At 37.9% G+C, this 20,757-nt stretch overlaps 1 protein-coding gene across 2 annotated transcripts in view; it reads right to left on the bottom strand.

The window, feature by feature from the left end:
* Nucleotides 1–20,757, bottom strand: part of SVEP1 (sushi, von Willebrand factor type A, EGF and pentraxin domain containing 1) — a 118,556-nt gene that overhangs the window by 53,481 nt on the left and 44,318 nt on the right. For both annotated transcript variants that reach the window (XM_063180814.1, XM_063180815.1), the window contains exons 7-21: nt 16,478–16,675; nt 14,045–14,163; nt 12,682–12,811; nt 11,959–12,066; nt 11,605–11,736; nt 10,145–10,339; nt 9,006–9,127; nt 7,301–7,409; nt 5,236–5,424; nt 4,670–4,903; nt 3,990–4,151; nt 3,122–3,283; nt 2,126–2,287; nt 1,487–1,581; nt 271–367 (exon numbers count right to left, since the gene is read on the bottom strand). In XM_063180814.1, the coding sequence (XP_063036884.1) occupies nt 271–367; nt 1,487–1,581; nt 2,126–2,287; nt 3,122–3,283; nt 3,990–4,151; nt 4,670–4,903; nt 5,236–5,424; nt 7,301–7,409; nt 9,006–9,127; nt 10,145–10,339; nt 11,605–11,736; nt 11,959–12,066; nt 12,682–12,811; nt 14,045–14,163; nt 16,478–16,675 (2,214 nt within the window). The remainder of the gene's footprint in view (nt 1–270; nt 368–1,486; nt 1,582–2,125; nt 2,288–3,121; nt 3,284–3,989; nt 4,152–4,669; nt 4,904–5,235; nt 5,425–7,300; nt 7,410–9,005; nt 9,128–10,144; nt 10,340–11,604; nt 11,737–11,958; nt 12,067–12,681; nt 12,812–14,044; nt 14,164–16,477; nt 16,676–20,757) is intronic.

The following is a 20,757-nucleotide window of genomic DNA, read 5'->3' as shown; positions in this document are numbered from 1 at the left end:
CTAGCTTTTGTTAATCATAAATATTGCCAAGTCATAGGATTTTCACATCCACTAATTCCATTAAAAGAAATCCCATTCAAAACCTTTTGTGCAAAACACAACATAATTCAGCAAGGACATGAAGAAGTATCTATTTTTTGTATATTCTAAACATGTGATGCATATTCCAATTAGTTAGGATTATACTGAAATGCTTTGCTCCTTAAAACATCCTCATTTTAAGGGCATCATGAAGTAGTAGCTACTTCACCTGCTTCCCAGTTTTTTTACCTGTATATCCAAGTGGGCATATGCAAATATATCCACTTCCTAATTGCTTGCATGTCCCATTATTGTGGCATGGTTCCAGGAAACACTCATGAAAGACCTGCCAAAGGCACAAATGATACACTTACAGCAAAGCTGGTGCACAATACTCTAGTTTTAAACCGTATACCCCATTAGTCACTCTGGAAAGATGGGATGAAAAAGTCACCAGCTTTAGCTTCTAGCTCCTCCTTTGTATTCTCAGCATGCTAACCATTTGTGGGCTTTTTCCTACTGAAAAATACAGCAAATCTGAATATTATTTTAAAATTACATTTTACTTAACAAAATCTCCTTAAAACTGTCTGAGCTATGATTCACAGTTTATATTAAACTACATTTATATGCAAGTTCTCCACTTTGCATCTCCACTTTGCATCTACATCAGCTACCGTTTCCTGCTGCTGGCCATTAGGTGGCCTGGCAGGGAATTTCACCATGTGGCACTATTTCTCCTGTTCTTGCAAACCTGAATTCATCAAAGCCCTTAACTTAATGGTCAGCTACAACTACAGGAGATTAATTTGTCTCCTGTCCCTGGGTTATATAATGGTTCAAGCCAAATTTGTCACGAGTCAACTTTGCTCCTTTTTACACAATTCCAAATTCCAATTCAATCAAAGCAGTCTTGTCAAAGTTACAGACTAGAGGTGAGAGGCTGGGGGCAAGGAGGCATCTCTAGCAGGCATTGTCACTACACTAATTTCACTCATATTTCAGAGAGGGTACTCACAACAGAGGGAGCTCTGCTTGCCTCCTCTCAAGTGTATCTGTGTTACAACATGTAAACTCAAGATTTTACATCTGAGGCTTAGATGCTTGGTAGAATTTTCTGGAACTCAGCATATGGAAGTCCTCAGATGACTGAACACAGTCAATATATTTTTTCTAGATTGCCTGAACCTCTTCCATGTAGTTTACTTTTCTTTTACAGATGCAATAGTTACTTAATACATCAGGTGAAGGCTGTCAACAGCTGATGCCACTTCCTCTGTTCAATGAAACTGCTTCTATGATTACAAAGAGAGTTTGAGTGTTCCCCTCTTAACCATTCCTTTCATCTTTTCAGTCAGCAAAAGAATTACCGTTAAAAAGGTCTTGTTTACTGCTGCATGAAGTGCTTTTTCTTTCATTTGAGATAGCACTGGAAAATAACACTTTAAAATAACACAGTCCTTACCTGACTGCTGACTTTATACTGCTTGCTGATATTTTCTGGGAAGGCTGGTACCATCATCATACTTTCCTCAGCTGCTGAAAAAGTAGAGCCAAAACCTAAAGAGTAAAGATATGAAAGCACTGTTAATAACAATCTGTAACAAGGTCCCTATTCCATGGGGGCATTAAAAGTGCATGTAAGTAATGTGCCTAAAGAAATGCTGAAAAAAGTGAATTTGATAAAAAGAAACTTTACAGTACCCATTACAAAAATATGTAAGGACAAACATTTCTAAAACACATACATGTATGTACACATAAAAATATTTTGTGTCTTTTTATATACAGTTACAGGCATGCGCATACGTATTAGTGTATATTTATATATATATATTTTTCTCTCTATAGTATATTTGTATAGTACACATAGGAAATGTACACACACTGCTTATGTATACTCTGTTTATTGAGCCTTGGCATGCATCAGAGTTAGTCTTAAAGCCAGAAGCAGCACCAGTAGGCAGAACCAGCTGAGAATTTCACTGCTAGAAAACAGAGAGTCCAGAGAGTAAGTGGGATGTTTTCTGTTAGCACTATTTCTGGCTATATGTTTTAGATGTTCCCCTTAATCGCTTCATGCAGCAGAGATTATTTGGCTTACTTGAACAGTCGGTGATGGATCTGGCACCAACAATTGTTGTTGTTCCATAAAAGGGACAGGACAAGCAGTAGGACTTCCCTGGGTCTGGTTGATAGTAGTCTCTGGGACAAGGGTAGCAAGGTGTCAAACCTGTGCGAGAGAACTCGCCTGCAAGACATGGTACTGCAAGAGGAAGGGAACATTTTTGAGTGACCCGATCTCTTGCATGCACACCTTACTTCCCTCCACCTCTTTATTATCACTTTTTCTTCTCCTGTCATAGTGTCTTCTTAGATTTAAAAGGAACAAGATGAAATCTGCCAGGAATTCACAACTCTGGGAAACGTTAATTTAGAATCTTCTGTGAGATGCCATCTTGTTCTCAAAGGATTATGGCAATATCTGGGAAGTATTTAATTCTACTACTTTTGCTGCTCTGGAGGCAGCTTTTAAATGGAACTTCCTTTTTGTCTTTCACACCTGTTTTTTGGTTATTGTTTGGTTGGGGTTTTTTAAAAATCTGTTTGTTTGATTCAGTTGTTGGGTTTTTCCCCTTCAAGAAGAAGTAAGGACAAAGACAAGACTTTTTTGCACCTTGAATCCTTACAGACTATTTTCCTGGGAATTCTTCTGGCAAAGCTTGCCAAAGACAATTGAGGAGAACTTCTTTGAAAAAATTACTGAGAAAACTGTGTTAAAATTCAGAACTTTTGTATAGAAAACAATGGAGAAATAATAGTGACAATTTCCTTTCTTTTCTGTAAGGAAAAATTTTCATTTAGGTACCCATCACATATCTCATTTTATTCCTCATTATATGAGAATCAGAAGGAGGGGAATTGGTAACAGGAAATGACCTATCATTTTGATGGAAATATTCCTTGGTCTACACTTAACCAGAATAGGAATTCAGTCTCAGGCAGATGAATTGCATAACATTAGCTGATATTTAAACAACAATTTACACATTTTTAATATTTAGTCTAAAAAAAATTAATTACCCTTTTTGTTACAAACCTCCACAAGCTGAGACATCCACTGCACCTCTTTTTACTGTTGACGTATTTTCTGGACAAGAGATGCAATTCCTGGATCCAAATGAAGGCTGATATGTTCCAAGTGGACAAGTTTCACACGTCTCAAGGCCATTAGGTGAATAAGTTCCCTGCTTGCACTGAGCTATAAGGCAAAACAGTTCAGAAAGTTTGAGCAATGTCCAACAGGAAACAGGGCTTCTGATCTCTGAAAATAATGTTGAAATCACAATACACATCACAAGGAATTTTATTTCTGGACCACACTCCACTCCGAAGGACTTAATGGGTACAAAGAGCAAAAAAAAAGACTGTTGTGGTAGCGTACTGATAGTGCAATTATGAATTATTAACAAGTGACTTCTCTGCAATGAGCCTCACAGATTACTTACTGCAACTCAGTTACTCATTTCAATCAACAAAACTAATGGCAATAAAGACAATAAAAATTAAATAAAACTAGCTATTTCCTTTTCAGAAGAACTCATGAACATATAGCGGTTCTGTGCCTCAGCACTGTAGGGTAGGATGGAAAGTGGCTGGCAAGGATGACAATGGAATTATTTTAAGTGTATTAGTGTCTGAAAAATGCAATCACAGAAATGAAATACAGAAATGAAAGACAGAAATTAAACAAAGCATCAAAGGCCAACTCTTCTCAGAACCTCTGCCTGGGCATCCTGCATGGTAGAGCAGTGATGAAAACTTATATATTTCCATATACATTAAGGTGCCATTAGGACTGCTCCTCATTTCACATGCTAGCTTCATTCCAGTACTTCCACCACGGGTCCAAAAGGATGTCACCAAGAATTCACAAGTGGCTGTCCCAATAAGACAGAAGTCCCTACCTTTGCACTCGGAGATGCTTCTAGAGTGTAGATACTCAGTATAGCTACCAGATGGACAACTTTTGCATTCCAGCTGCCCTTCCTCATCTTGATAGGATCCAGTCCAGCAGCTTTCACAGGTAAGATGTTCCAGGGAGTAATACGTACCCAAAGGGCAGTTGACTGTAATGTAATATTGGAAACCTAAGTCTCCCTCAGAGTGAAAAATCATACATACCTCTCTTGCCCCCAGAGTTCCCATTTAGTCAAACAAAGTTTTATGAAATGTGTCTCTGTTCCCCAGCAGGTAGGGAGATATCTCTCTGGAACACTGCAAAGATTTAATTATCCACAAGAAATGGAATCCAATATCCACCTTAGCTACACATCACTCACAGGACTAACAGGGTTAAAAGACTGCATACCAAGTACTGTTTTCTCTGCATGGCCAAGCAAGGATATGCCTGATTTCCCCCTGGGAGTGGAACCCTGGGTACAAAGGATCCCTTTTCCACAGGCCTTGGTTAGGAATATAAACATCCTTTGGAAGTCAAACTGTGCAAAGCATTTTTGCAGTTTATTGTTATGGGAGACCACAAACACTGGACTGTGTCAAATCATAACCCTCTGCAAACATCCTCTAAAAGCTTGTTTTGCAAAAGGATTTTAAATACACATAAGAAACAAGTTATCTGGCTTACCACACATTCTCCCTCTCAGCACAGAACCAGGCCTGCAGAAAAGAAAGGCTTTCTCGGTATCCAGTGAGTTGGTGTCAGCTACAATGAGTTCAGATGCAAACTGAAAAGAATACATAGGTTCCTTATTGAGAGTTCTATTCAGCCTGTTTGTGATCGTTTCCAGAGTTTTAAGGAGCCGTCTCTGGTTTTCCAGTTCCACTGTATCATTCCTTTCATCAGGCAGTGGCACGCTAGCTGGAATATAAACAGCAAACACAAAAAACACACAAATTTTGCAGTCAGAACTTCTGGCATACTCTGGAACTTATCAAGAGTGTGGCACTAAAGCTTGTCAGTGGAAAGTGAAAAGGAGGCCATGTGCACAAAGCTCTCCATGACAATGAGGCTGTGATCTTTCCCTCAAGAAGAAAGTCTGTGATGAAATGGGGCTATCAAATGTATTCAGAGAACTGCCATCTGCATCTTCACCAGGCTTCTGTGAGGTAAAGAATTTTTACTGAATCTCTTAGAGACACAAATTTTAAAAAGAAGGAAGCAGAGAAGTTTGGTGCTTTGACTTGTCTCACCTGTGATGTTAAATATTAACTTGATTTTTTGGTCAGTCATTGGAACATTCAGCTTATGCCTTTTGACCCGAGCAGGTGCTGCTTTTACAGAGGCAGAGAGATGCTTGGGTAAATCCTCTCCTTGTACAGCATCAACAAAATCACCATAGGAATAATCCAGGTGGTTTGCTGTTCCCCAGCCAGCAGGTCCTGTGGGACATTAAGAAAAAAACAAAAAGAAATCAACATGATGTGGAAAATAAGTACCCTCACTTATTTCTAAAATGCAACTCCAATATAATCTGTCTGAAGCTCTGGATGACATGTGTTGGCTTTGAATCTGTACAAGTGGCCACTGTACCTGAGTTTTTGCTAACAAAAAATTTTACTCCTGACTGATACTTTAGAGGTCTCAAGTCTGGTGAAATCAGTCAAAGCTTTAAAGAACTCGTTATAATAGTCACATATTGCAATTCTTTCTCTTCATGCCTTGCATGAACCCCAACATGCACCCTCATCTGCCAGCAACTTCTTCAACAATTCCATATTGCCTTTGATTCCACCTCTTACCAACTAACACTATACCATGTCTCCATTGCATCTTCTACTAACAACTCCTGAACAGTTCTAACATTGTCTGGCCTCTCAGAAAAGGCATCACCCTGTCTGTGTATTACCCCCAGACAGGCATTTCTTGTTATACACAGTGAGGCAAATTCACCCTTCTCTAATGTCCTTCATCACTCTAACACGATTTCAATCAAAATATTTTGTGTATGTAATCTACTTTTTCATGATTACTAAATTTAGAGGGATGTGGTCTATTTCATTGATCTAGATTATTTTTTTAAAGATATGAAGACAGAAAAAAAATCTGCCGATTATCTGTTAGCATCACAAATATTGTTTTGTTTACAGTGGTAACTAGGACAAGTTAACTCCACAGTTTAATACTGTGTGTTTCACAACTGATTTTCTAAACTGCTGTCTCTTATGCCTTGAAGAGAGTTCTCTCCTGCTTCCATAGTGTAAAATTATGAGAAACTCTGGGCAAAACAGCAACAAGGTTATTTTGGTAAGAGGTTGACATGAACCAGAAGAGAATAGGACACTAAATTCCACGTCTGTAAGTGTTTTTTCCACATGCCTTTAAAGATTAGTTCCAGCTGTCATCAGCATTCATTCTTACCCTGATGACAACTGCAGACTGAATGTCCAGACCTGCCCCATGTCTGAGCACAAACAAATGCTCTCAGAGTGAAGCATTATAAAAGTTGAGCACAAGCAGGAAGTTCTACCAAGTAACTCCACTATAAACCTGTGGAAAACACACGGTCCTATGACAGATTCTGATGTGGATGTGCCAAAATGTCTCCTGCTAAGATAGGTAATGTACGTTCTCCACTTTCAGCCTTTCTGCTCCCAGCACCCTCACAGGACTCAGAAAGGCCAAGAATAACAGCAGTACAACATGGTCACTGAGCCATACAAAAATGGACTGAAAATGACAACATACTTACTTTGGCATGAAGCAAAGTGGGAACAACCACTAGGATGGTTAAGGCTTTCACTCAGATATTGCCACAGTCATGGTGCAAAATCTGCCTGTGCATGCAGGAAGTATTTTCACAGCAAATAAGCCAACTTAAGCGCATACAGCTTTACACAGTGAGGATTATGTGGAGATCTGAACTGGTATCACAGATGCTCCTCATTTTCTTAACAACTTCCAAATCTACTTATTGTAGCTTTTCAGTATTTTGCTTTTAAACTATGTTTTTAAGAAGTTCCTTCTTTCTAGGCTAACCAAGCAGGTTTCTAGGACTCTGTATGTGTGTGTGCTTTTTTTCCCTCCCCACCATAAGGCATCCCAGGAAATTCTACTCCACATTATATAGGAAGCAGCATTGATACAAGACATCAAAAAGTTCCACAATATTTTTATAAAACCTTTTATGCAATTGCTGATTATCTTATGAGTACCACAGTTACTTTAAAAAAAAAGAAGAAAATCTCACTAAAGATGTGACAAGAATCATGCTGCTTTAAACCTGGATGGCTAAGAACCTATGGAATCAATAATTACCAATGGCAAATCCATTTTCGTAATCATAATTATATTCCAAGCAGTGTTTCTGTGTCTGATCTTCCAATCTGCAGTCAATATCATCAACATCATTGCAGAATGATGGGACCTTTCAACATAAAGAAGAATAACTTTAAGAACATAAAACACATAGCTCTCTCCCCTGACTTACAAAAACTTCTAATTACAATGCAAAGTACTGGTTCTGCCAGTGACACTAGATTTCCCCTTTCGTGTCTCTTATAACCCTGGTGAGGTCTGCTGGAAGACCATGTTTTATTGATACAGCTTGGAAGTAAGAAAGCAATTTACGTGAGTACAATCTCTTCATTATAGATAATTTTTTTTTTTAAGAGAAGATGTCAATTCATTACTCTTGCAATTAATCACTCTTGCATGCCAAATCAAAATACAGAAATGAATTCAGGCATTTTTCTCCCTGCCAAAGAGGACTGAAGAACTCATATTTATAAAGCACTTGTGTTTTCTCCAGCTATGTTACTTGTAATTCTGTCAGGTTTAAAACAATGCTGTCACTTTTTTCTAGCTTTCAAACCTTACTTCTTCAAATTCTTGGGAATAGTCATAAGCATATTCAAAACAGCCTTTCTAAATGTTTTTCAAGACTGTTGCATTTAGATGTAAATGCTTGGATAGGTTACTACCCACTTTTTTCTTATCTTTTACATGCGAATAGGATCGGTCCAAGCACTGGAACCTGGCGGCACCAGGGAAAGAAACAGAAATAAAACCAATCAAGATTTCTCTACTGGAAAGAAAAAACCCAATTAAGGGCAAGTGAGTAACATTTATGTCCAAGTGTTAGACATTGCCTGACATGTCACCTAACTTTTCAGCCACTTGGCAAGTGTTACTGACATATGTTCCAAAGCTGCAGGAGTTTGCCCATTATCTGTATGTGCTAACAATGATTTTTTTAGTTAGTAGACAACCTTTTATTAGAATATGGGCTTTGTTCTGCAAAAACACCTGTAGATGCCCAGTTTTCTCTACTGGAAAAATGATGTTGCACTAGGCCTGGACATTCACTCCTGGGATCAGAACTCAACATTCTGCTGGTTCTGCTTCTCAGACGAGGAGAGATTTGTGGATTAACAGGGGAGATTGTGATATTGAAGTGGAGAGCAAGAGTCATGGCAGAGAAGAAAGACAGGGCCTCTTAAAATTCAGTATTGTGCAGTTCTTAATGATAAGAGAGAGAATTTAGAAACTCATGAAACCTGACCAGATCACTGCTACTGGATTTCAGTGCCTGGAGGTACACACCAAATGTGGAATGTATCCATTTGTACACGTGTGTGTTAATTCATACTATTTGGTTATATATCATAATATCCTATACAAAATGCATTTATTTTATGATCCCATCCGACTTTCAAAAACTGAGGGACAATTGATTGGGGGTTTCAAAACTACACAGGTTCTCTTTGGAAGCCTACTGAAAATCTTGGATACTTGCATAAATTCTGTCCTGTAAAAGTCCACATTGGAGACCAAACTGAAGAAACATTAAAATGCCAGTGAACCATCTTAATTTTTAAAAATAGCTTGTTACCTTCTGAAAAATCTCAGATTTAACTTCAAAGCTTCTGCTGTCAATTTCCTTTTAAAAAATTACATATTTGGAAAAAGTAACAATATTTTTCAACAAGTATGCAAAGGGAAGTAGTATTTACTAACCTACCATTTTACCAAGTGCACTCTGAAATGCTTCAGTAAAGCTGTTTAGAAGATTGTTGTCATCACATCGTGTTGCTTTGTAGAGCATTTCAAAGGATTTGAATCCATGATTTGCAAAACGATTTACTGAAAAATGTTGGAGAAATAAATTTTTATTGATCAGTGCAAGAGTTTCAGAACTAAAATCAAGACAATTTAGGCTAAAACTGAAATACAAAAAGGTAAGTGCAGTCTTTGAATCAGCAATCCAAATGGATCACTTACATCTCAGTCAATGATTTGATCCTTTGGCAGGCACAAAATTTACTAGAAAAGTTTAAAGAAATTAAAACCCAGGTAACTGTTCTACTTCAGCTTTTTCTCAATGGAAGAAAACAATGAACTGTCAACTAAACTCCATGCTGACTTCTGAGAAGAATGCCATAAATATGAAAGTCTTATTACTAATGCTGCTAGACTAAATATAAAAATTCTTATCCAGAAATTAAGCCAAGTTCTGAAGTGTCCAAGTTACGGATTTTGAATTGGCAGCTCTGAAACATAACTCTAGTTTGTTCATAGCTGAAACACTGATCTTTTATTGCTAAAACCAATAAATTGACTCTGATGGAAGTGGATGCAACACGGTACCAAGACTGGCTTCAAATGTAGTTCTAATACATATATTATAAAAATGTCACTAAATGTACAAAATTCCACCACTGAAATTTCGCATTTGTCCCTCTCAAAGAGAACAGGCAAGCTCTTCTAATCTGGTGGTAATTAGATATGTAAGCACAGCACACACTGTGAATTTCAATCAGTAAATTGCAAAGACTGTTGTATTCCTACTAAAAAGACACTGATGCGTTTGTTAGCAAACTGTTTCAATTAACCTGTTTGTTTTGCCATCGTTGCTATTTTGTGACTCCTGGAATTGAAATTCACTGCTACTTTTGTGATTTAGACAGCTTCTGAAAAAACATATTTACAGACTTCCAAACATTATTTCACCATCTTTGTAACAATTCAGAGGCAGAGGACAGAGTATATTTGTTACATAAATAAATAGAAGTCAGATTTTCTAAAATATTTTAAATTGCTTTCTCATTAAATTTAATGTTTCATGAGTTGCAAATCCATTCTAATAACAGTAAGACTTACAAGAGCAGCTAGGCCATTCTGGAGAATAAGGTGGCTTCCAGAGACCATCATCATATGCACAATAGTAGTTTTCACTTGTTCCTTCTGAAAGGCTGTAACCCTCTGCACAGTGCAATGTGCAATTAACTCCTGCTTCATCTGATGTGCATACAAAATCACCATTCACAGGCTCAAAGGAAACATCACAGGGAGAACCTATGAAAAGTACAAAGATTTATATATTGATTAATGTGGTGAAATAAGTGATCCTGCATGAAAACAGCAGTGGTAGGGTTTCCAAAAGTACCTAGTATTGATTTGATCTTGCCTCTGTTGAAGTTTGTGGCAGCATTATTTGCTATATCCATAAAGTCAGGATCAGGCTACTGCTAAATAATTCTCAAATTCTGCTATTGCAATCAGAAAACGAGAATCATGAAGACTTCAAAAAAAGTTATACATATGAAAAACTATTTATTCAAATAATTTAAAACATCAATCTAAGTTTTCACATAAACTTTATACAATGAATTCTAGTAAAGTGTATTATATCCTGAATTCTGAAATTAAACATTAGACATTCTGGATCCTCACAATAACATATGAGTTCATTAGAATCATCTTAGGATACCCTCATGACCTCAGTTATGATTCATATTTCAGGCCTGATGTGAAGGAAGTTGTGAATGTCTGTAGAAACTATGTCACAAACAGCGAACCACAAAAAGTCTGAGATGCTATAGAGCTTGGTACAATGCCAGTTCTAAGCACAGGTCATTCTTGCTGAGCTTTAGAGCAAATCAGAGACTAGCACATTCATCTTCAACTTACCTTTCCTGAAAGCTATACCAAAATTCCTGTCTGCATGATTTTAAATTCTCTCTTCACTAACAGATATTTTTATACAGATGTCCAACTGAGACATAGAAAGTAGAAAGCAGATATAAAGTAGATTTTTCATTCTTAATATAATTTATGTGCCAAATGATTTCTTTGATTTTTAATGAAGGAGTGAACTATGGGGAAGAGATGTCTGTGCAATAAACAAAATGCAGTAGTATATCTAAAGATAAAGGCATATTCCAAAATCTAAAGAGTGTTTTATTATCTGCTGCAGTATTTGCATGTAATTAGAGAAAAATTGGCAGAAAATTCCTTTCAACTACACATTTGAAGCAAGATTTAAGTAACACCTATTAATACATTTAAATGGGTTTGCAAAAACTGTAAGTTTTACTGCTTAATGAATCATAATTTCAATGCTTTTATACGTAGTTTGAATTTACAGTACCAAATTCACTGCTGTGCTGATTCAGTCGTAGATAATTTATTTGTTGGTACTGGCAAATATTTTGACTGCCTTCAAGTTACCTCAATACAAAATGGGAATAACTAAATGAGGAGGTGGAGCAGTCTTGCATCCTTCATGATATTCAGGTAAAACAACACCAGGTCTTGGCCAGAATTTGAAGACAACACACCTTTGATGACAATGTGGATCTCACACGTCCTGTTGTTGCCAGAAGGATCCACAGCTGTGTACTGGACTGTTGTCTCTCCTTTGGGGAAGAGATCTCCAGGTGCATGACTCCTAGTGATGGCCAGTGGACCACCTAGAAGAGTTGAAAGATAACCTAAAGCATCGGTAAGGAGAAGTGCTCCTTATACCCAACTCTGACAAATGGAAAAGGAAATGGCAGCAAATCTTCCAAATTATTTAACAATAACTTAGAAAAAGGAACCTCAGCAAATCTCAAACTCCAAGGGATCAAGGGCAAACAGGAGCTCTCTGGCCTTCCACTGTCTCATGTATATTTTGGGGACCACTGTCTCACCTGAATTGTCCGAAAATTCTGGTTCTTCCCATGTCACTGAGTAGTCATTCTCTGCTGCTTGCACGGGTGGTGGAGATCTGCACCTGTCAACAACAGGAGGTTCTGCATCTGCAGAATTTGAAAGGATGGCATGACATTAGCTTGCAGAACTACTGCCAGACTCCAATAGCATCTCTAACCAGAACGGCAGCTTTAATTTCATATTGGAAGATACAACAAAGTTGCATACTTGGAAGTTACTGCAGTTGGAAGATGCTGAGTGAATGGATAAGAGTAATTATTCTACTGAATTTGTGGTTTCTGCAGTGTTTGCCTTCTCTGGAGCAAACCTTGGACTACCTGCAGGACACCTGAATAACACAACTGTCTGACAGAAATACTTGAATAAGGACTTGCATCAGTGCAATATGTGTGAACTTTGGAAACTTTGTTGGAGTCTTTCAAGAATTAAATAGAGATTCATGATGACAGCAATAACTGACAATGCAATAATTCATTTAATAAACCAGGGTGAGGAGAAATCTTAACAGTCAGAAACAACAGCAGAATACAATGCACCCCAAACTGAACATTGCAAGCAGTGACTGGACATATGGAGATGACAATATTCCTTTGCTTATAACTGCACATGTGAAGGCCAGTGACTCACAGTCTCTTTCTGCACAAATAAGAAGGCTTCAGCTATGATAAACAGCCTTCCCAGTGATTTTTACCAGCACTTACCAATAACCTTGACATTGAATGTGCATCTTGCTTCATTGCCTGACTTATCAGTTGCTGTGTAAGTAATGTCAACTTCGCCAATTGGGAGAAGAAATGGTGGTATGAAAGCTGGGGTAACATGAACTGAGACCTGTTACAGGAAAATACTAATTATTTAAAAGCCAAAGCTGGTTACTAATCATAATATTCATGTTCTAAAAAGTGGACAGAATAGTATCCTTCAATGTCAAGCCTGTTCATTCTGAATGCAAATAGCCCCTCAAAGCAATGAGGACACACTTTACAAGAGAGTGCTCTATGCCCCTTCTTGAGTCTGCCTTCCTTACAGCAACATGGATTTCCCTAGTCAGGATCTTGACCCTGACCTGGTGCAGATTACAGCACTGTGCATTAAGAAAATTCCACACTGACCCTTGTTTGTCAAATGAAGGCACACTATGTCAGTCTAGAACCTGTTTGCTCTGCTGACAGTTCTCCAGCTGCAAGGGCAGCAGACCTGTGAGAGGAGTGGAGCAGACAGTGGTGGGCCATAAGAACTTACATGTTTTAATCTATGTACCTGCATGAGTCAATAGCCCACAGATGCTTCAGTATGGCACTTGGCTTGTACAGTTCAGTGAAAGACCCTGTGACAGCAGAGCTGTAGTACCTGGCCATAGCTATGCCATAGAAAATATTGTCTGAACTTAAATCTCTTTTACTGAGATAGCTCAGTTTCCTAGTGAAAAAAACCTCCCGCATTAAAAGCTCACACAGACTTGCTGCTCTTCTGCTGACTCCTGATAAAGCATACAGTTGCTGTAACCTGATCATGCCTGAGCCTGTAGGGAATGTTGCTCTTTATGAAACAGCTCTGGAGCAAGCTTTCCTGGTAACTCAATTTCCAGACACCCTGACAGGCATAGTAGCCAATGGCCACATTTCTGAACCCTGCACAGGAAAACCAGATTTCTTTTTCTCACCCAGGAAGCTGAAATTGGTCTTTACTTATCACAGTGTGTACTTGTTAGCCCTTTAGAATAATGAACTGGTTTACTTCCTTCTGAGACGAGTTTATTAAACTTATTCACATTCTAAGTGCTCATTTTTAAGGCATCTGTCTTCATATTATAAACAAGAGCACATTCTTTCTTTTGACCACATAAATTAACCATATGAGGTTTTATGCACTGATACTCCATGCAGTGTTCTGTGACTGTATAAATCTAATTGAGACAGAAAATGCTGAATTCTCAAGATACAAACTTTCTAAGAGATTTTTCTTCTACTTCTGCTTATCAGAAGAAAGAAATTCTAGTAGATCATAAAAGTATTGAAATCAGACAGATTGCCTCCAGTTAAATAGATACAGATTTTGACTTGCCTCTTCACCAGAGTTATCCTTAGCTGTTGGTACCTGCCAGCTGATATTAGCAGAGTTATGATGTTCCAGAGTCACAGTCTCAATATTGTCTGGGCAGTGAATCTGAGGTGCTTCAATATCTAAACCAGAAAAAGACAATTTGGTTTTATATGAGGCACTACAGAAATAAAACCTTATAATCATTCTTTTTTGTACTGCCTTTTTTGTAAAATTTATGTCTCTACCCATTTGTAATTCTCTCCTAGAGATTCACACATGCACAGTAAATTCTCCTGTGGAAAGGACTGATTTCTTCTGTATTTTTGTTTATTACTGACTACAACGCTATTCTACATAGAACTAAATACGAAATAATAAATAAGAATAATTTTGTTTCTTTTATTACCCATCCCTTCATTTTCCATCCATTTCCTTTCCCTGCCCAGACACAGGACACACGCAGATGAAAACACTTGTTTCTGATAGTCAGCAACGAAAAAAACCTGAAAGTAGTTGTGACCTGCTATAGATACTATAAACAAGACAATAGTGACTCAAATTCTCTGGAGCATGCTGTGGAATTGACTTAAAAGTGACAGTGTCAAGAATTCAGGCAGCAGTTGCTGGAAATGTTCCTTAATAAACTCCTGTTACAAGGTATTATGTGGGGCAAACAGAGTCTTCTTGTGACATGTGACAATGCCAGATGTTTCCAGAGGACTGGTGGTACAATATGGCTAACACCACCACCAACATCTACACCTCAAGTTTCTCTGACAAACTTGAAGTACTTCTTCAGTTCCTTGGCACAGGGCTCCCCAAAACATTTGTGGTCAGGTTTTTTTATTGCTGTAGTGCTTGATAAATGGTCTCTAGAATCATAAGACAGGGATACATTTGGCTCTGAACTCATCTATGCCCAAGAGGCTTTAAAACAACTCAGAACTGATATAACTTATAATTTTATTATGAAATAGTTCCAGTAAAAACATAACTTGGGCAATTAAATTACATAATTAAGAAGGCAAAGCAGTAAATACGTGGGACTTTGCCTTCCTTTGAACTCATTCAAATGAAAATTTCATTAGAAATGCACTCTTATAAATAACTACCACTTATGGTTCACACTCCCTTGACCACAGCCTTCAGGCTGGGGCAAATTCCACTTGAAAGTGAAATTCTCTAAAAAGGGTAATAATAAATAAGTCAGAAAGAAAATGGCTCTTTTGAACTGGCCAAATATGTTGGCAGCAAAACAGAGAAAGACAATAACAAGAATGTAAGCAATTGAAACACAACTGTTCATTTTTATTCAAAAAGAATAAGCTTCATAGTTTCTCAGTGCCTCCTACATTAGGGGTTTATGCACTGGTAGTACCTAAAAGCTTGAACCCAAGCCATGCTGTTTTATCTTGATCTAAACACTTCAGCTTGTCCTGGGATCCCATCAAATATTAAAAACTGTGGTTTGGCCCAGGTTTACACAAGAGATTCAGAAAAACAATGTGGTACATCACAAAATGGGAAGCAGTATGTTTAAAGAGAAAGAAAAATCTTCCTGGCCTGTACAGAGGAAAAAAAGCCTCAGTTTCTGTAGCGACCTGGCATGACAACTGGCGTGACTGTTTTCTGTGCTGTTCCAGCACCCAGGGGCTGGCCAGGGCCCCAGTTTGGGGGGAAAGAAGTAATTCTCAGAGCACAATAGTTCACAAAGAGGTGAAGAGCACATTCCCAGAGAAACTCCTGTTTTTATCCTACTATAATCCAAAGCCAGACCCTTTCCAGTTCAGTTATGGCTGTGTGTAAGGGAATAAATAACCTAGCACCTCTAGAAGAGAGGGGGGTAAATATGGCAGAACCATACTGAAATGCATGCCACCTTCTGCCCAGCTTCACACTCTGTGCCAGCCGCTGCACTTGGTGTTAAAATTCTGGCCTTAACTCTTGTGCATTGTTGCTTGGGGCATGTCAACAGCTGCAGCCACTCAAAGACAACTAAAATGAACTTTTCTCTATAGTCTTTCTATCAGCCAGGCCTTACACAGCCTTTACAGCATTTATATAAACTTGTGCTAAATCATAAGTTTATTTTATTATTACTTTATTAGAAGTGTGGGTTCCACTTTGAATATCTTCAAGCTATGAGCTTTCACCTCCCCTTTGAAATTTGAAATTTACCTCAGGCAGCTTCCTAACAAATGAGAGATAGAGCCCAGGAGAGAAACTTGATGATGAACACTACAAGATCACACTCAAGGGATCTCTGAACTCCACATTTTTATTACAAACTACAATTAAATCTGACAGGCAAGCTGTAAAGGTACAGGCAATACTTCTTGCACACTTTGCAAGTTGTGCTTCCCCCACTCCAAGCCTGTTCTCACTCAGTTATTTGCTGTGCGCTTCCCCTCAATTCTGCACTCGTGTATACGCAGACATGATTTTGTGCTCTACCTTTACACAGAGCCTCCTGGATGTTTGCACTCCATCTCCCAAATGAAATGCACCTTATTTCTTCTCTAGCTCCAGACAAGATGAATCCCTGGGGACAGCTCAGCTGGCACACAGTCCCAGAAATGGCAGGCTCCAGCCCACATCTGGGAGGGAGAACTGTCACACCTGCTGGTTTCTGGAGGATGGGACAACGCTTTTCTGCAAGACAGCAGCAGAACACGACTTATAACTGACATACACAAAGTACACATTCAGAAAACCTGCAAATAACATTATATGGAAAATTAGTGGGAACAAAAAACACACAGTCTTTTCAAGAGTCTGTAGGGGTGTGAGTGCACCAAACATTACAAGCTGATGAAACTTTGCTACTTGACTTTCAGTTATGACTGAAGTAAACAGCAGCCAGTTTATCAGTTCTTCTATTTCTTGCTCCTGCTCTTCACTGAAACCAAAACATGATAATTTTCAGGCAGATCCACTATATCTTATTCTATAGATTTGCCTTTTTAAAAATTTCTTCTTCTTCTCCTTACAAATTCATCTTTCATGGTTGCTTTGCAGTTGCATTTCTTCACTTCCATGAAAACTAGACCATAGCAGGAGAGTGGGCATTGAAGAGGACCTGTAGCTTTCTACATCTTCTATACTTTATCTTGAAATAAGAAAGGGAGAAGAAGAAGGATATTCTGCCATGAACTCTTTATAGGTTAGGGACATGACACATGATTTTGCTTACTGCATTCCAAACCAAATTAAATTGGACTTGGTCTTGTCTGTGTTCAAAACAGCTGGAAAGACTCAGAGTAATCATAGGAAGCAGCTGAGCTCTGTAAAATCAGGGAGGGTCGATGGTTGCTTAAAGGTTTTAAAGGAAGTTTTGAACTACTCCATTAATAAGGTTCACTACAAATCCTGAAGATAGTTTGCATCAAAGCAAAAACCATGATGTGTTTAAACAGGTTCACAAAAGCTTTGTTTTATTCTCAAGCTGTTGTTTTTAGGAATGTTATTTTTACTTCAAATATGGAGACATTAACAAAGGGGCAAAAAGGGACTATCTCATGAATGCAGTTTGCACACTTTCTGTACTGTTTCTTAGAACAGTTAATAGGCAAACACACAAGAAAAATGCTCCCTTATTCAGAGCCAATGAGAAGACCTGTAACTCTTTATAACTTGCCAGTGCAGAAATCAGACAGGTCTTTACACCAAGAGAACACAAAAACCAACCCAACCCAGCTACACAGAGGGCAAGTTCTACTGAGCTCGCAGCAATGGTTTAACGACACAAAAGTGATTCACATTCTAAATACTTCACATTCCTTTTTTCTCCTCTCCTTTCCCAAAGCAAGTAACTGAAAACTGATTTTTATGCATAAAAGAAATTTAAAGATTCTAAGCATTCTGTGTATTTTCTGAAATTCAAACCCTCAATGCTGAAATGCTCAAAAGCCCAAGCAATTAACAACTGCACTTCATTTCAAAGGGATGCACAGGGCACAAACACTTCCAACTCATTTCTATAGTTCAGGGAGACACTGCTGGCTCTGCAAGGTGGAACAACTCCATCAGGGAAAAAAACCCCAAACCCTAAGTTTTGGTTGCCTACGACATGAAGGTAATTGACAAACAGCAAAAAGATAACAAATTTTAAAAACAGTATTTGTAGAGGGAAGCTAAAAGCATTAAAATGTATATTACTCTGGGAACAAGTAGAGAAACTGAAACATGTAAGCATGAAAAGCAGAGGAAGTTGCAGCTCTAACTCAGGGAAGTAAAAACAGTTGAGCCTCTTGCTTGAAATACATCCAGCTATAGTAGAAAAATCCAACTACAGCACAATCCTAAAATGTCTGACAAAAATCAGAATAAAATTTGGTGTATCTAGCAAAAGGGAATTTCTTTTAAGTAAGACAGGTTTTTAACAGGAAAAGCAACTACAATAGTGTTGTTTAGATTTTTTATCTGTGCTCAACTCCAGAATTTGAGCAAGCTGATCCAAAAGTCTGGAATTCATTAAGGGTAGAGGGATTTCAATGACATTAGTCATATTGGTAGGAAATTAATACAGGAGTATTTCTAAGGAGATACAAGAACCTGCTTTCACCTGCAAGCACCTGTGATGAAACATAACACTGTATTGTAATTTTCAACATCAAAAGGAACTTGGCAAATAAGAAGATTACAAAGCAAATCATGCCTCCTTCCTTCAATCCTTTGCCAAGATTGCTGCAGGAAGTAAAACTGGCCAGCAGCAGTTAGGAGTGTGAATTGGCAGCTCTTCCAACGCTAGATGGCATCAACACCCTGGAGGATGTCATCTGTATTTTTACTTCACTAAACCTTGAACAAAGAAAGGAGAAAAGCATCTTGCAAAATTTATTTATTTAAAAGTGATTGATATTAAACTTTTGAGATGGGTAGGAAACAAAAGAACATGACTATGGAGCTTTCCCAGTTTTGGTTTTTTTTTTCCCCAAACTGGACAAATGACCAAGCTTTCCTTTTTTAGCAGATATCTTATTTGTCAGACACCTATAAAACACATGTAGCCTCCTTAGAAGTGGCTAATTCTTAACAATATCTTTAATGAAAAAGACAAAAATTTTAAACTTGTGTAATATCCAAACTTATATTACCTTCCAGTCTCTTAGAAAGAGATGCATGACAATAGATCTCACAGAAATGACTGTAAACAATCCAGGAAATGTTATGTTTTGTGGCAGTGTCAGTTTTGGTTACACATGGCTCTGGTACAGTCTCAGTAAGCTAACTTGCAAATATGGCAAAATTTGCACTGATGAGCAATCAAACCCAAAAGCATTCAGAAAATCAGCAACAAGGATACCCTGAGTCCAAGAAATGTTTCAAGGTAACAGAGTGAAGAAAACTCCATTTCAGTTTTCTAACAGAAGAATATGAAATTAATAAATTATCAATTGCAAATGCCTAAATACAGCAGGATTTCCAGTACCTTTTATATAGCAGACTGTAAATAATAGTTAGGAGCTATTTGGACTAAAAATTAACAGATAATACATCCATGACAATGATGATATTCAGAAAATGGCTACAAAGGGCAGCTTCAACCTTCAAGAGGAGTATACAATATCAGTGTTCTGATTTACATTTCTCCCTGAATAAAACTCCACACATGAATGTTGAACCAGAATTTCAGCAAGCTTGTTCTAAACACCAGTCACAAGAAGCAGCAGAGATGCTTCCTAGCTAAGACTCTTTCCTTTCTGACAATCAAAGGTAACTTTCTCACTAAATTTTTCAGACTCAGCAAAAAAGATATTGCCACGGATAATCCAGGAATGGAGGCAATATTGCATGGTGTGAAGAAATCTTCTGATAGAAAGTAGAGCTGGATTTTATTAATCAAAATGCTAAGCTAGGAAGGATGAATTCAACTGATGAATATAGTTAATCTTCTAATTATAATATCCCAACCGGATTTCAGGGTCCCTTCCTTTTGAAGTTAATTGAAGTTTTTCCACTGATTTTAACAGAAGAAAGATTAGGATCTCTTAGCAAACTGTCTTGTTAAATTTTTTCTTGTGGATTATTTTCATAATTTCAGAGAATGTACTTGTAGTTAGAAATTCATGCTTGTCTCCTACAGGTCCACATTTTTAAGACTGCAATAAAACAGTAAAGAAATAGCCCGAGGTTCAAGTGAAGTCACCCTACTGGCGCTGCATTTACATCCAGGTGACATAAACTTCACCCTAACTTTAGTCAGCACTGGATCAACTTTTGTATTGGTGGACTTCAGACTTTCCCTCCCGCTTCAATCTATGCTTAGAAGTGTTTCAACTGCATTTCATCATCTTCCTTTCCAAAGTTAATTCAATACCTGTCACTAGTCCTAAACAGATAATTTTGAAATATATAGTCCTTTATTTTTTGGAACACAATACATACCTACGTATCCCTGCACAGCTGGTGTGACCTCTGAGTCCTGATGGTGCTTGGCTCCTAACTTGTGTAAACTCTCTTTCCTTGCTGTAAGTTCCAGCACAAATGACAACAGCTGCACCTTTAGTCAGCACTCACAGTGTCTGGATAACATAAGCTAGTCCTTGTCTGCATGTCAACTTTTGTTTTATGATGGTAACTCAAACTGCTGGTTGATCATATTTAATCCCTAGACCTACAGCTTCTATGTTTCTTGCAACACACTGTGTGACAGTGTCTGACACTAACTGTAGGGGCCTGAGTAAACATATGTATTGTAAATATATGTATGGCAGTGAAAGATCTTTGTATTG

Source organism: Melospiza melodia, chromosome Z, assembly GCF_035770615.1.
Source record: "Melospiza melodia melodia isolate bMelMel2 chromosome Z, bMelMel2.pri, whole genome shotgun sequence".
Lineage (NCBI taxonomy): Eukaryota > Metazoa > Chordata > Aves > Passeriformes > Passerellidae > Melospiza > Melospiza melodia.
The sequence above is the reverse complement of the archived record's forward strand: the minus strand, read 5'-3'. Positions and strand labels throughout refer to the sequence as shown.